This window comes from Saccostrea echinata, unplaced genomic scaffold (assembly GCF_033153115.1).
Source record: "Saccostrea echinata isolate AGI-Se365-2 ecotype Australia unplaced genomic scaffold, CSIRO_AGI_Sech_v1 ptg000054l, whole genome shotgun sequence".
Taxonomy (NCBI): Eukaryota; Metazoa; Mollusca; class Bivalvia; order Ostreida; family Ostreidae; genus Saccostrea; species Saccostrea echinata.
In genome coordinates this window covers 52,879,037-52,896,004 of record NW_026889803.1, presented here as the reverse complement: position 1 = coordinate 52,896,004, position 16,968 = coordinate 52,879,037, and the positions used below count along the sequence as shown (strand labels likewise).

The 16,968-nt window shown below is 31.3% G+C and overlaps 1 protein-coding gene across 1 annotated transcript; it reads right to left on the bottom strand.

Moving 5' to 3' along the window:
- Positions 1-883: 883 nt before the first annotated feature.
- On the bottom strand, positions 884-6,009 carry LOC133205012 (uncharacterized). The gene is made up of 5 exons (XM_061340753.1): positions 5,996-6,009; positions 5,213-5,577; positions 4,857-4,939; positions 1,220-1,370; positions 884-933 (listed from the first exon to the last, which is right to left on the bottom strand). Exons 1-5 carry the CDS (start codon positions 6,007-6,009, stop codon positions 884-886), a joined length of 663 nt encoding a protein of 220 aa, XP_061196737.1.
- Between the last annotated feature and the right edge of the window lie 10,959 nt (positions 6,010-16,968).

Below are 16,968 nucleotides of genomic sequence, written 5' to 3'. Positions count from 1 at the left end.
ATTTGCCCTTGACGTTTTACTTGTTTTTGAAAATCTTTAAGCTTCCCCATAACTTTTCAACGGTTGGTGCTAGGGCTTTCATATTTCAAAGGTATTTTCCTTGAGACAAGACCTTTCTGAGTACCAGTATTTTTTATCTCTTGACCTGTAGTTTGACTTGCATTTTAGAAACTTTAACCTTCGCCGTAAGCTGTCATACGGCGGCATCAGTGTTTCACAAACACAGTTTTTTAACTCAAAAATTGTTTATTCAAAAAATAGATTTAGTTTAACGAATTGAACTTACATGAATATCTTAGAATTCAATGACTACGTTATTCTTCTTTACAACACGTCAAACATCTGTGTTTGTAAACAGGGCACGAGCTCTGTTATTGTAAATGTTTATGTTTTACCGAGTGTGTTCAATTTGTTTAATCTGCACACATCACTGAGCACGGACTGACAATACTGGTGAGTTGGTTTTGATCCCTCGCTTTTCTACTCTTACTTTTCAAGATTATAGTTGTAATATTTTTCATTAATACACAACAAAATTTCTACTCTACTTAAGTATTAAAGATAATGTATACTTCGTGAACGTACAAGGATATTTGCATCAAGCGCATCCCATAGTTTTAATAATTTCCAGATAAAAGAAGTGTCTAAATACGTTTTTATTATATTTCGGCGTGATATGCTAGATAGCAACGTAAAAGATATGACATGATATTATACTGAAAACTTTAGAAAATATTAACTTCAAATCTGTGTCCAAGCCCCTTTGATTCTATAAAGACTAAACTGTAAGGTATTTTCTATATTTTGTCATGCACTGTTTCTTTTTTTCTGTGTTAGCATTAATTTGCTGTGATGCACAATATGTATAAGGTTATACAGCGCATCACCTCTTACTGAGAGTCCATACTATGGACAAAAATGTAACCTGAAAATCTGACGAATAGTGAAAAATCAAATGTATAAAAATCATTGCCCTTTTGTATCATTATTGCCACCAAGTTTTACAAGGGAAATAGTTAATAGAAGAGGAAAATTATATAATGTAGCAGATAAAACAATCATATTCCGTACGCATGGTTGACTCCTGGATCTCTTCATGGTGATTAAGATTACATAAATATACAAATAGAAACATTATGTTAAATACCCTCCATCTTAATATCGTTAATCATTTACGAGTAAATTTTCAAAGGTTTGCGTCAAATAAAATGTAACATACCTACAACAGGTTCAGGTACTTTGAACGTTTGCACCTCACAATTCCCAGCTGCATTACAGCATTTATAGCTGACAGATACACCTCTGGTACAGTTTGTTATCACTTTGTAGCCATTTACTGTTTGTGTCATGCCTGTTTCATTACCGTATATCTGGAAATTTAAACGTTGATTTAGTTTTGCAAATTTTTGTCAAGATGCTATATATTTATTTTAAGGTTTCTAATTTTTGCGAATTCACGTCTTTGTTAAAAATTCTTTGTTTTTCCGTGTCACTCATGCCAGTTTCTGTACGGGGGTGAATAAAAAATGACCACCAAATTGAAATTTTTTGAAAAAAATCAACTACCCATAACATATTTTTCACTTATATCATCATATTGTAAATACATTCTACTTAAAATTCCCGTAATTGCAATGTAATTGACAGTTGGATAAAAAAGTTTCAGAATTTTGATTAGTAAAACTTTACTTTAATTTAGAAAGAAAATATCAGTATATCCTAAAAGACTTTCTAAAATATATTTTCAAAAGAAATTATAGTGTTTTATGTTTATGCTTCCAAATGGTATATATATGGGATATAAATGGGATATAAATGACTAGATCTAACCCTTGATTGAGTTGGAAAAAATTGGCTTTTTGATTGGTATTTTACATTATTTTTTTCAGTTCGGTTTGAAAGGTTTTAATATGAAAGAAATATGAAACAATAAAATTCCGCCAAAATCATTTTTTTTGTCCATTTAAGTCGGTTCTTTAAATTTAAGCCAAAAGAGAATTTTGACAAACAAGTTTTCTTACAAAAAATATTAGATTTTGAAGGAACCCTTTGTAACATTATTGTGTTGCACTCCTGACATCTGATATCCGATTTTATTTAACATTGTTTTAAAAATTATAACACACAATAACCCATTCTTAGTTTGTAAATCAGTTCCCCGTTTTGATATTTTTTAATCATTTACGGCAAGATTTTCATATTTTCAAGACTTCAAAACATGATTATTTGCAACGTGTAATATATATACATTGTATTAAAAAAATTTACATAAAGTGATGAAAACTGACTGTAAAATGTCTGTAATTAGTTGATAGACATAATGTTTTGAACATCAAATAGTATCAAACTTTTTTTTCAATTTATTTTTTAGTAAAGATAGATGAAGATCATTGATAATTATAAAACAGTTTTGTTGCACTCCTGACTGCAGTAAAATTTAAAATTGAAAAAAAAAAAACAGTACATAAAAAATTCATTAAGTGTTGGCAACATCAAGTGGTACATAACAAAATTGTGCAATATTTATAGTCCAATAATTCATAATTGAAACACATGAAAGTATATAAACTTGACTTTATATCTTGAATTATTTCCTGTCTATGTCAAAAAACTAGCTAAAATATATATTTAGAGGATAAAAAATATTTTATAGTATATTTTCCTTCACATGACAAACACTGTAAGCTAATGACGTCAACCAAAACATTCTATCATCATTTTTTCTTTATATTTATTTATATTTGATCAGCAATAAATCTATCATATTTGTTGCACTCCTGACCAAAAACATGGGAGTTTTTAAAGTAGAATTGTGAAGCGAAAATTATATCAGAACTTGTTCTGTTGTTTCAGTGAAGTTGAGATGGAATTAGTTGAACTTAATAACAATTTCTCAGTGTGTTTATTTTTCACATTCTTTAACATAATCAAAGAAAAGATAAAAACACATCTCAATTGATAAAATTAAAAAGAGAAGGATTTTTATCATAAAACTGTCAATAGTTTAGTAATAAATTATTCAAATAGATCATTATTAATTAAAGAATATTTCTTAGCATTCATCGTATAACTTGCATCTTTAAAAAAATGTGTTGCACCCCTGACTATAGAAATATAGATCTGAAACACAGGCATACCCTGTAATTGATAAATCTATTTGGTAAAAATGTTCTTTGTGTCTTTATTTTCCAAGCTAAAAATCAAAGAATCATATACTGATAAAAGTTTATTTCATGCTGGGGAACAAAACATCAAATGTTGCACTCCTGACATTATTGGGTATGCACGGATACTTGACTCTCATTAATGCTGCTTGTGATTTATATAAAACTTTTAAGTTTAAAATTGTATACCAGTTATTGTTTTACACTTTGAAAATTCTTTTTTGACTTAATAGTCTTTCAGATTTTTAAAATTGATGTTTTTTGGCAACACTACATATTTTCTGTTGCACTCCTGACATGATATAACATTTTTTTCAACATCAGCCATGACCACAACTTGGTCAAACAAAAGTTGCTACAATCTACATTTGAAGCTCAATACTTTAAATATATCAGGAAAGTCTTTATTTCCCCCATAAACCATTATCATTTATTTCACAGATCTTTAAAAGATATTGAATATTCAAAATGTCACAAAAAGGTGTTGCACTCCTGAAATTTTTAGCATCATTTTTGGGCATAACATTTTTGTAAACTGAGATATCAATGAGATATTTGGCAGGTATTTAGACACTATCTAAAGACATTCTGAGACATAGAAACTTATTCCCATTGCCTGCACTTTTAGTGCTGGTTAAAATTATGTGTTTGATCATTTTTTTTTAATTCACCCACATGTATTCAGACGAGTTTTGCTATTTCAGTCATTGCGTATTGGATGGGAAATATCACGTATGTCGCTTCAATGCACAAGGTTCGGGTAGACACGATAAGATTGACTGATTGATTGGATGTTGTTTAACGTCCCTCTCGAGAATTTTTCACTCATATGGAGACGCCACCACTTGCCGGTGGAGAGCTGCAAATTTTGTCCTATGCTCGGCACTTACGGCCATTGAGCAGTGAGGGATCTTTTTCATGCCAACACCTACTGCGACACGGGACCTCGGTTTATACGGTCTCATCCGAAAGACCGGTCTCCTCGTCCCACAGTGGGATTCGACCCCGCGACGTAAGGATTAACTCCTTATTCCGCGACTCTAGAGCAGACGCTCTAATCACTGCGCCACGCGGGCGACGACACGACAAGAAAACAACTGCTAAAAGTAATTTTGAGATGCAAAATTGATAATAAATAAATTGGTACTGTCTTCAATTATTTGACAATTAAAGTTTCACTCATACACAGGTGCTTGTGGACAGGACCCCTCCCCCCCCCCCCCCCCCCGAATATACCCCCGGGTCCAAGGATATTTTTATTTGTCTTCGTTCATAAAATAATCTCCTATTACACATATACAATACATTTCATATGAGAAATCCAAAAAATAACGTAGAATTAACGTTTTATATATATATATATATATATATATATATATATATATATATATATATATATATATATATATATATATATATATATATATATATATATATATCATACTCTATCTTAAAATATCGCGGGTATGATTTTTTAATAAAATGAGGTCTGGCAGGTATTTGTCATCTCAATGTCACTGGATAAATAATTATATAAATCTTATCTCGAATAGTGTTTACCCATCCTTATACATTTTATTTTTTCTTACTAATAAGAAAGAGAACCATTTTAGTTATAATTGTTACACAAGCATCAGTTGATTCCGGGATAACATTTCCCCTTCCTCAATATTCGATGTAAAAATGTGATACCATTGTTAGCTTCCCATTCTCTCCTGTGAAACATGTTGATACTGCACATCCCTCAACTTGCTCGGGTTTTTGAAAGCAAAGATCTAAGATAAAATTTTACACATTAATATCAATAGCAAAACTTGGTTGAGGATTCTATAAAAATTTTGCATTACATATGTATGTCATTGCAATTACACAAAGACAAAGGAATGTTGAATGTTGAAGACTGCCCAGTTAATAGCTTAAACGATCAAAAGAGTATGTCCCTTGTTTATATAATAAACAAAAATCCCTTTTTCTTGTACATCTTTCTGAATAGAAAATATAATTGACACATCAACCAATATTACAATATCCATTTTCTCTTGACATACCTCTTACTGACAATTGCAAAACAAACTCCGATGACTGTTGTGTAACATTGACATAGTTAATCACAAGAACATATTTAGAGATGTCACTTTTCTGCACATTCAGTAAAACTAAATTTTTCAGCTGTGATGAATCATCATGATTGTGGAGAAGTCGACCTTTGACATCATCTACGAATATTTGGAAGTTTTTATCAGCTACTTTGTATTTGGCAAAGCTTGGATCCCTTGGTAAAGCCTGTTTATACCAAATATAACTATCCACAGTAAGAGACTTATTTTCAGGGAGATCAAAGACCAAAGTAACGTTGTCACTAATGCAGCCGGTGATGGTTTTTTGGATACTCTGACCAAGTGCTGCAAAAACACTGCAGACATTAAGGAATATTGGATATAAAATAAGTTTTTATAGATAATAGAGGCTATATATGACTTGCATTTTGGGATAAATTTTTTTGTAAACAATGTATAGCAATTCAATCATGTGTGACTGAAATGGGGAAAAGATCTTGCACTATTTTTGCATGTAAAGTCATACCATTTCACACATTATCAAATAAAAAGTGGCAAAAGTCAATGAAACAAAATGAACATAAGCAACATCGTTGCAAGAAGGTTTATTTCTTTGAACTATCTTACGATCATAATTCAACAGTAACTTTCTGATACAATTTGTTATGCCTAATACAAGGTAAATGTTTTTTTTTTAATTATATTTTTTACAAAATTCTTGGTATCCTAACAAGGTCCCATTTGAATCCTAAAAATATAAAACAAATTGTTTACCTTTTCTCAGCCATAACTTACAACAAACACTTTTGTTGTTTATTAATATGAATTGATTATAACATATGGGACTTAAAATAGATGTTTGTTCATCAATACGTAACCTCAAACCTTACAACGCTGAAAAACATCAATACAAAACATATTCTGGATATCATTTTTAAGTTGTTTTTTTTAAATCCCTACCATATACACAGTGTAACTAGTTATTAAATCTCAGGAATGAAATCTTTTAACAATTCTTTCCGGGCAGATGAACAGGAACTATCAAACAACCTGCGAATCCATGTAATTCTCATTTTTACAAAAGGAATCAAGGCAGTCAATCTCATACCACTGTTTTCATAAATTCTTAACCACTTAGCCTTTTGGTGTTCCAGATATAATGAAAAAATATAGAATGGATTTTTTTTCTTCAGAAGGTTTGGTAAACGAATTAATAAATGACCAAATTTAGGTAAAAGCAAAGTTTCTGCTACTGTTATACAACCTGCTGTTGATAAACATCTTCTAGACCATGATGATAAAATCTTTGTAACAGTCACTCTTTGACAAAAATCAAACCTGACGTTCGTATCTAGATCTACACAGTATGTTATACCTGGCACTTTAAATGTCTACTGTGACCACATCAAGTTTTTATATTTATCACATAACCACGAACAGTAGAGTCGCCCTCGGGCGCAGTGGTTAGAGCTTTTGCTTTAGAGTCGCGAAGTAAGGAGTTGATCCTTACGTCGCGGGTTCGAATCCCACTGTGGGACGTGGGGACCGGTCCTTCGGATGAGACCGTATAAACCGAGGTCCCGTGTCGCAGTAGGTGCTGGCACGAAAAAGATCCCTCACTGCTCAATGGCCGTAAATGCCGAGTATAGGACAAAATGTGCAGCTCTCCACCCGCAAGAGGTGGCGTCTCCATATGAGTGAACAATTCTCGAGAGGGGCGTTAAACAACAAACAAACAAACGAACGAACGAACAATAGATCTAATCTTAATACATTGAATTTCATCATAATTTTGTTTCAATTAAGAGAAATTGCAATTGACTGAAGACAAAGCTGATCTAATGGAGTGCTCTGAACCATCCATTCACAAAACTGTATCATCAACATATTGTAGTAGTTTATATTCTTTATCTTCAGTAACAATATCCGTTATATATTACTTCTAATCATAATTCCCATTATTTCTGCACATAGTAGGAACTAGTAAGGTGATATTGGGTCATCTTGTCTACAACCTCGTCCCATTTGGAAAAGAAATCAGAAAAAACACTATTTTGAATATTACATAATTTGAGTTCTTTAAACAAAATCTTTAATCATTTAAAAAAATTATCACGAAAATTAAAAAAAAGTCTGAGCACTTTGGAAATGAATCTCCCAGAAATGAATCAAATGCTTTCTCAAAGTTAACAAAAAAAGAAGACCTTAATGATCATTTTCTTTACAATAGTGTATAATGTCATATTATGAGTTTTCACAAATATATCTACAAGCAAAAAACCATTTTTGATTTTTATGTATTACTTTGACAGAAGTGATTCATTCGATTTGCTAAGATACTAGATAGAAGTTTATGTGATGTTCAATAATGTTATTGAATTGTACCAATTTTCTAAGTGTTCCCTAGACTTAATGTCCTTGGGAGAATAGTAATAATTCAAAGCATCTGAGTACAAGAAAACTGATCTACTTCATAGCTGTCATTAAAGGATTTAAGAATATATTAATTAATATCTGTCCAAAAAAAAAAGAAGACAAATTCTGCTGTAAAATTTCAGTTCCAGGAATTTTGTTATTCTTAAAATTTTTAAGAGCTTGAAGTTCTTCCTGTTTCGAAATTTCATCATCTTAAATACTTTGCATGTCATTATTTTTTGGGAACTTCAAACTTTTGAGCAAGTCTTCAAGATTCCTGATGATTGTTTCATAAAATTTTTATGTAAAATTTTCTTACTTCTTCTAAGATATCTTATTGTCTGTTTTCTTATTTTTAATCACCATTGATTATGTTGTTAATATTTTAATTTACATACTTCCGTTTTTCTAAGGCACATATATATGCCCCTTATTTTCATTAAAAGGACATCAATAAAAAGATTATCTGGTATTCCTAACGTTGATTCAATACGATATTCATTATCTATTTCCCTTATTATTTTCATACCCCCGGCCCGTAAGCGAAGATTCGGGGCATATTGTTTTTGCTCTGTCCGTCCGTCTAGCTGTCTGTCTGTCTAGCTGTTCGTCCAAAACATTCACCTTGAACATAATTTTTGAACGATTGGTTCTAGGACTATCATACTTCACATTTGTATTCCTTATGAAAAGACCTTGCCTTGGGTATAAATATTTTGACCTTTTTGACCATGACCTTGAAGTTTGATTGATTGATTGATTGTATGTTGTTTTACGTCCCATTCGAGAATTCTTCACTCATATAGAGACGTCACCATATACCGGTGAAGGGCTTCAAATTTTGACCTTTACTCGGCACTCAGGGCCATTGAGCAGTGAGGGATCTTTATCGTGCCAACGTCTGCCGTGACACGGGGCCTCGGGTTTTAAGGTCTCATCCAAAGGACCCCAAACTTTCACTTCAAAGTGCCGAGCGCATGGCGAAGGAACAGTTGCTACCAATTTTTTATCGACTTAGGTCAGTCGAGGCCGAGATTCGAACTCACGACCTCCCGATCACGGAGAAAGCGCCCTACCGACTGAGCTACCGTGAACGGTACTTTGAAGTTTGATCCACTCTTAAAAAACGTAAACCTTGGCCATAACTTTTGCACAGTTGGTGCTAGGGCTTTCATACTTCACAGATTGATTTCTTGTGACAATACCTTCCTTTTTGTACCAACAGTTTTGACCTCTTATCCTTGACCTCGGAGTTTGAACAACTTTTGAAAAACATAACCTTAGTCATATTTGAATCGTTGGTGCTAGGGCTTTCATATTTCACGCGTGTTTTTCTTGTGACAAGACCTTCCCTTAAACACCATTAATCTTTACTATTTGACCTTGACCTAGACATCTGACCTTCGTTTGACATTTTATCCCTCGCCTTAACTTTTCAACGGTTGGTGCTAGAGCTTTTATATTTCACAGGTATATTCCTCAAGACAACACCCTTCTTTGGGTACCAACATTTTATATCTCTTGACCTTAACTTGGAGTTTTACTTGCATTTGAGAAACTTTCACCTATGCCTTTACCATACGGGGGCATCGGTGTTTCACAAACACATCTTTTTTTTTTTTTTTTTTTTTTTACATTTGTCACAAATTCTTTGTTTCTCCGTAAGGAATTATTAAAACATCAGAATCCCTTTCCGCGTTTAAATTCATTAACAGAAATATTTAATTACACACTAGACAAAATGGCTAAAGCACCATAAAAGAGAATTAACTTTTACCTTTTCAAAATTTGGTCAAGACTCATCTGATATATAAATATGCAACCAGGATTTAAAATAACATGATTAAATGCTGAAACGGTTTAATAAATAAAGAACCGAAGGTTAACCATTTCATAGAAATGCATGAAAATCGTGCTCATTCGTTTTAGAGAAATAAATTTCTATTTTCTCCTTTGAAATTGTGTGCCGGAAGTGTGCTAGACCGGGTACGGATACCAAAGCACTAAATGACTACTAGGCGATAGTTAGAAATTTTGCTTGATATCGTTTGCGAGACAGAGTTACTTTCGCTGATGTAACCTCTTTGACCACCATCGTCAACCACCAACCTTAATTAGTTCTTCAATTTCGGGTTTATTTTTGTGACTGTTTTCTCTAACATACTTGTAAATCTAACTAGTAATCTTATACTACATTCCAATCTCCACACATTATTATAAAGCCAGTACTCAGTATCAAAGAAGTCATCCATTACATCACTTATTTCTGAATAAAATTTAGGATTATCCTTATTGTTACCATATAAATTAACAAAGGTGATTGAGTACATGTTTTTCGCCATTATATTTGTTATAATGAAATGTCCCTCATTACCACTATAAACTTTAGATTTTTTTTTTTCATTTAAAGCCCACCTAGCATCAGATTTTTCTGAGCTGATGGGTATGTCATCAACCTTTTAGGCATCAACTGAATTTTTCTCTGATTTTGTACAGTGGGTGTCTTGTAAACAATAGGTAGATGATTTAAGATTCCTTATTAATAGCCATGGACATCCTTTCTCTTCGTAGAATTATGTGAACCTCTGCAGTTTACAGAAGTAACTTTTAACTTGGTCATAGATTACTTAAATACACGTGCATGTTGCACACTCTCCATTATTTCACACTATCAAACATTTAAAAAATACTTCCTGTATGGTAACAAAACAATTCAAGGATAAATATGTAGAACAGGGCACCGGGTGTCTTTAATTTAACGTAGTCATCTAAATGAGGTTCTGAACAAAAGTTATATCAATTTTCCCTCTAAATAAATTAGAGGGAAAAAATAATGAAATATAAGCTAACATTCATATGAACTTCTACCTGCATACGTATCTGAAATGTTTGTGAAAATATAGGTATTGTTTATAATAAAAAACCTTTATATTGTTCCCATGTAATTTATACAACAGGCCATGAACTGCCAAACAAAAAAATCTAGGCACAATAGATATTACAAGTAAACAACTGTGACATAATTCAGTATTTTACAGATATAACAATTGCAAAACATCCTCAATATTGTACAAGCTGAGACATTACTCTGAATTTTACAGATGTCATTCAAAGCTAAAAACATGTAACATCTGAGGCGTACCTTGATATATCTTTGATCTTTAATAACATCCAAAAGTGACTTATTTTACAGGTAAACAACAAGTAAACAACAAAAGAATAACTCAGCTCTTTACAGATATCATCGAAAACTGTAATGATGTCACACTTCTACTTCTTACCTCCTGCAATATATTAAATAATCTTGTTCTAAATCAATTAATGGGAATCATCGAAAGTGGACCTTTCTTTTCAATACTTTTATCGATATTCCAGAATCACATCAGTTTTCTTTTCATTTTTAGCCATCATTCCTGAGTTCCTGAATTCATATGACTTTTGAGCTAGTTCCCCCTTTTGTGGTTACCGCATACACTAAGCGCTTTATGTCATGTAACTAAAAGTCCTACCCAACCGCATGCTTCGTCAAAGCGATACCTATGAACTTTGCCCTGTAGCCATTTCTGAACTCTGACAATTAACCAAATGCCCGAGATGATCGCTCGATTTGAATTTCGGAGAGTTACACGCAGGGTCTAAACTCGTTTGTAAATTCTGCGACCTTGATCTATACTAAAAAGGCGAGTTTTCTGTTTGTGTGGTTTTCTTTTAATACAGAGTATCATAATTACAAAACTTTAATTTGTAAAAGAATATATATATATATATATATATATATATATATATATATATATATATATATATATATATATATATATATATATATATATATATATTAGGGATGGCAGTTTGTAACCGGTTAACCAATTACTCGGTCGGAACGATGGTAATCGGTTAGAAAATCTGTAATCGGTTAGTCGGGAAAAAATAAAATGTATGTAAATTTGAACGCGACTTTCTTAAGATTCACGTTTATAAATGAAACCTCTGCATACACGTTAATAATTTAGCGTTTTCACATAGAGTTCTATCTATTTAAGTTGATTGGGTGGTGATTGCGGATTGCGACCGCAGGGTAATTGGTCAGTTTGTTTAGTGTAAATTACTGTTTAAACACTATGTCGTTACCCTTACTGCCCTGTAATTCTTCAATAATATCATAATTAAATAAATCACCGTTGAGCATTTTGAATTGGTATGTCTATCTTTTGCAGTCATTTATCAAACTATTCATTAGACAAACATTGTAAATTAAGTGAAAGTTCCGACTTAGTTTTGTTTATGGCAACAATGCAGTATGAAATTGTGTGACATTTGCTCTGGAAAATTATCAATGTCTGATTTCTCAGGCATGTTTCTCCAGTTTTCTTGATTTTTTTTCTTGTCTATTGAAATTGAAATAAAATATATGTACACGTAGTTTCCAGATAAAGGTAAACAGAATGTTTCTTCTTAAGTTTTTTTAGTCTTCTTGTGTTTATATGAATAGATATTCGTGTTTCATTTTTAAAATTGTACCTATAATTTACCGAGCACTGTGGATTTATATTTATATTTCAATATATATATATATATATATATATATATATATATATATATATATATATATATATATATATATATATATATATATATATATATATATATATATGCCGCTTTTCATTAATTTTTTTAAGATTCTTGACAATTTCCTCAGCAAAATCTTTGCATATTTATTAAGTTCGATGAAATTTATATGAAGAAGATGACGATTAAACTTTTCATAAGCTTTATCATTTTGTCATTTACTATTCTCAGTATCCCATATATATATATATATATATATATATATATATATATATATATATATATATATATATATATATATATATATATATATATATATATATATATATATATATAGTTCAGTTGTTAGCATTTAACTGAAAAAATTAAATTAAATTAAATTAAAAAAATAAATAAATAAACAACTCTTTATTTGACACCTCATTATTTCATGTACTTTCTTTCTCCTTATCTTCCCCGTGGAATCTTGCACACGCATCCCGAATATAATGACTTAACGTCTGATGTATTTAAAGAAAAACAAATGACCTGGAATTCAGCTCATTTTAGTGATTGCACGATAAGAAAAACTAATAGGTTTAGCTGAAAATTTGTCGTTTTTATGATAGGCTCTATATTTTCAAAAGGTAACGGTTTGATTGGAGTGGAACATCAAAGCTTGGATTATAAAGAAATGCAAGTAAAGAAACAGTTGTACTGAATAAATATTTGATCTTGTTTCATTGAGTAACGTAAAATCAAAGAGCTCATGCGTACCCAACCCGGCATCGTTTCTGCATATTACACTTTTATTCCAGCTATAAAATTTTTACGATTCTATCTTTCTCCAGGGCCCTTATACCTTTAAACTCATCGTAAATTTCATGCAATTTCTTAAAATTTCTTGAGCACAAAGAAAAGTACAAACAGTTCACAACTAAGTTGTAAATACATACATCGTTCCTGTGGTTATATAATTTTTTGAAGATACTACTAAACAAAACAAAATTATCAATATTAACATGTATAGCCTTTATAAACATAAAAATATTCATAATTTTATTTGGGTCAATTTCAGTAGAGATATACTGAACACAGTGCTAAAAAGGCCACTTTATATCGACGCAGACTTACAGAAAATAGATTCAAGTGTACAAACCTTGATAAGCAAACACACATACAAGTAGAAAACCTGGTTTACTGTGAAGTGGATTCATAATAACGAAGAAAATCAAAGCCACTAAATCAGAATTAAGGTTGTGCTCAACATGAATACAGTCATGTATCAGGAAATTACAGCAAAACACATATCATAAAAAGGAAGGAAGTGGTCAAAGATTTAAACTGTATCACTGTTAACCAATCAGATAAAGCGAGACGGATGTTCGAACTCCAAAACCACCTTCAAAGCTGTCAATGGAGAAAATGTTATGTGTCCGATTAATAAATCGTCCGATTACGTCATATAAAACACTAATGATGGGGGTTTAGATTAAAGAGACTAGTAGAAAGGCATCTCCCTGACAGAGTGGTTGCAAAATTATGATAGGTAACACTGTAATTACCTTGGAAATATGTCTCGAAACAGGGAACCCCCGTTTATTACAAATTTTGTTTCTTACCTTGTGTATTTTTATTATACCGTACAAGGCCATTCTCTAAACGTAAGAAAAGGTCAAACTGCTTGCATAGAACGACATATGGATGTGATTGATGGGGGAAATTTTATATTATTGAGAAATTATAAGCTCTTACATTTTTTTTTATTAAAAAAAGGCGGGGGCTATCGATCCACACTTCAGGCGCCTGTGATCATTGGAAGACCTGGTCTCCAAAAACCACAAAGATATTGTCAATCAGAAACTCAAGCATCTTTTTAATATCAACCAGGCTTTGGGAGAATTACATTGTAAAGTAATGCATTATATTACGATTACTTCAAGAATTTGAACATTAAATCACCATTACCATTACTCTAATTTCTTAAATTAATGCATTACCATTATCATTACTTTTGATTGTTTTCAAAAATAGCAATACTAGTACAAAACTTGTGCTTTTCATAAACATGCACACTCCTTTAAAACTAAACTTGATGAATTTTGATTCAAATTTAACATTCTTAATTAAAAGATATGATGTTTAAAACACGGATTTCAATTACTTGTATTTATTACACTGTAAATAACTTACATATCTTTTTATTATTCATAAGAAGTTCAATCTTTTCAATTGCCTATAAGATAAAAACATGTACAATATGCCCTTTTTGTGTGATTATTGACGTCATAAAGCAATTTAACTTTGAGACATTGATTGTATAGTCTAGTACCTTATTGAAAAAAATATGCACTGACAAACTTGAAAAAAAGGGTTTGACAGTTTGACAGTATGTACATTTTGCTCTGCTAAAAGTAGAATGCCTGTCTTCAATTCCTTGTGTATTTTTCATGGTCAGCTCAAACTAGACCAGCTCTTTTAATGTTTTATAAACACAATCAGGAGAAAGGGACTGGTTTTGAGCCCTTCTCAAAACAATACATTACCTGGTATTTTAATTGCTAAACCCCAGGGCAGCGTGTGTCTTGATGACACTCTATTATCAGTTTACAGAGTACATTAACTAGTGTACCTCATACTGGAAGTATTTTTAAAAGTAATTTCTTAAAAACCCTTTTTAATATACATGAAATTAAATATTATCTAAATTAAGTTTGAAAATTTAATATGTGTGGTAATTGTACTTTCAACAGAATATAAAGTGTAGTAGTAGATAGTGCAAATACATACAGAGATTTTATTTAAGGATATCCGATCCTCAGCCAGGAAGGATAACTTAAATTTATTATTTTGTTTAAAAATCATCAAAATGAAGCTTGAAATTGAGATCTTTCGAGCAACAATTTTCATTTTATGCATCTCAATATGATGCAAGGTTCTTCGAAGTCTTAGAAACAGTCTTGTAAAAAGTTGACATTTGTACCACATAAAAGAAAAAAAAAATAAATTCATTTTAGAGAAATCGAATTTCCTTTAAACTAGCATTAGATATCAATGCTTATTAGCATGATATGAAATTAGACGTGATCTGTGATGTCTAGCAATGATAGCACAAGCACTTAGAACTATGTATTAATTAACAATTGAAGTAAATATAAGACACAAAATAAATTTATATGCATAAAAATATTCAATTTTCTCCAAATGCTTGGATACCTACATTTTTTATTCTCATAAAATATATTTGTTGATCAATTTTCAATAAGAAATTGCATAACTGGTGTTTTTATTCACATTTCCTGAAAATATATTTGAGATTTGATAATTTTCCCTATATAATAATTATGATTAACTAAAATGATAAACTTTTGAAGAAATACCATAGGTAAATTCACGTTATTCTGTGAAATCAGAGACATTTAAGTGAGTATTCTCAATTACTTAATAGCTGAATTTCAGAATCTGAGGATCGGACTACCTTGAACAGGTTAACTTTTTTTTAAAATTTCTAACTTATTTAATCTAAACAATAATTATCAAAGGGCATGTCCATTTTAAAATAGGAACACGTATATACAAAATAATGCTTTGTAATGCTGTGTAATGCCAGCACTACTCTGTGTTTGAAAAGTAATGCATTACATTACCATTACATGTAATGCATATATTTAACTTTATAGTATTAGTGAAACAAAGGATATTGAAAATGTTGCGTATTTCTGGCACAATCCTCGTATATAGTATATTATACAATTATGGACTCTTTCGATGGTGAATATGGTTTGTTATTCACCAGAAAAATATCAATATTGACCGAGGCGAAGCCGAGGTCAATATTGATATTCTTCTGGTGAATAACAAACCATATTCACCACCGAAAGAGTCCATAATTGTTTTATTATATAGTCAGGATTTTACTGAATAAGAAATTGAAGGCCTAGGCTGCATGACGACTCCATTTTCATTAACGAACTTCTGTCGTAGAAAAATTCAAAAAAAAAAATGTTCCGATTATAACTTATAACTTCCGTGTTTTCCTTTTGCTGTGTGTAAGACATCGAAATGTTTGGAAAATAATCCTACGAGAAATTTGCCTAATCGTTTTCCTGCTCAGATATGCAGCATATACAGCTGGCTCCGGTCGTTGCAACCATAGTTTTCAACGTTGTTTTAGGTATTGATTGTGACGTCACAATGCCGCTGCACGCGCACTGACCCTCCGGTGAATACGGCTTCAAATCCAGTGAATATGTAGTATTATGAACCGTTTGCGTTTGTATAGTTTATATAGGGACTATTTATAGACTATGTAATAAATTTTGTAGTTTTATAATAGTAAATATTTTGTAATTTTATAATAGTATATATTTTGTAGTTTTAATATATTTTGTAGTTTTATAATAGTATATATTTTGTAGTTTTATAATAGTATATATATTGTAGTTTTAATATATTTTGTAGTTTTAAAATAGTATATATTTTGTAGTTTTAAATATCACAAAAATCATCAAATAATAAATCATTTCATCAATCCAAAAATATTGAAAAATACATGGTACATGTCATGGTAAGGTAGTTTGATTTCATTTACAGAGGAAAACAAGAGTGAGGAGGAAGTGGGGAAAAGTGATGAGGAAGATGGAAAGAAGGAGGAAGAAGATGGAGGAAGTAAAGAATCAGATAAACAGCTCACATGCTCTAAAGACATTAATGGGGAAGACAAGGACTTTACTAATGGGGAAGACAATCGGTGACAAAACATTCTCATTGTTTGTGATCACCTGAGA

Coding starts and splice junctions, on each gene's coding strand:
- LOC133205012 (XM_061340753.1), bottom strand. Junction 4,940..5,212: donor TTTGCAATTGTCAGTAAGAG/GTATGTCAAGAG, acceptor ATTTTATCTTAG/ATCTTTGCTTTCAAAAACCC. Junction 1,371..4,856: donor AGAATGGGAAGCTAACAATG/GTATCACATTTT, acceptor TTAAATTTCCAG/ATATACGGTAATGAAACAGG.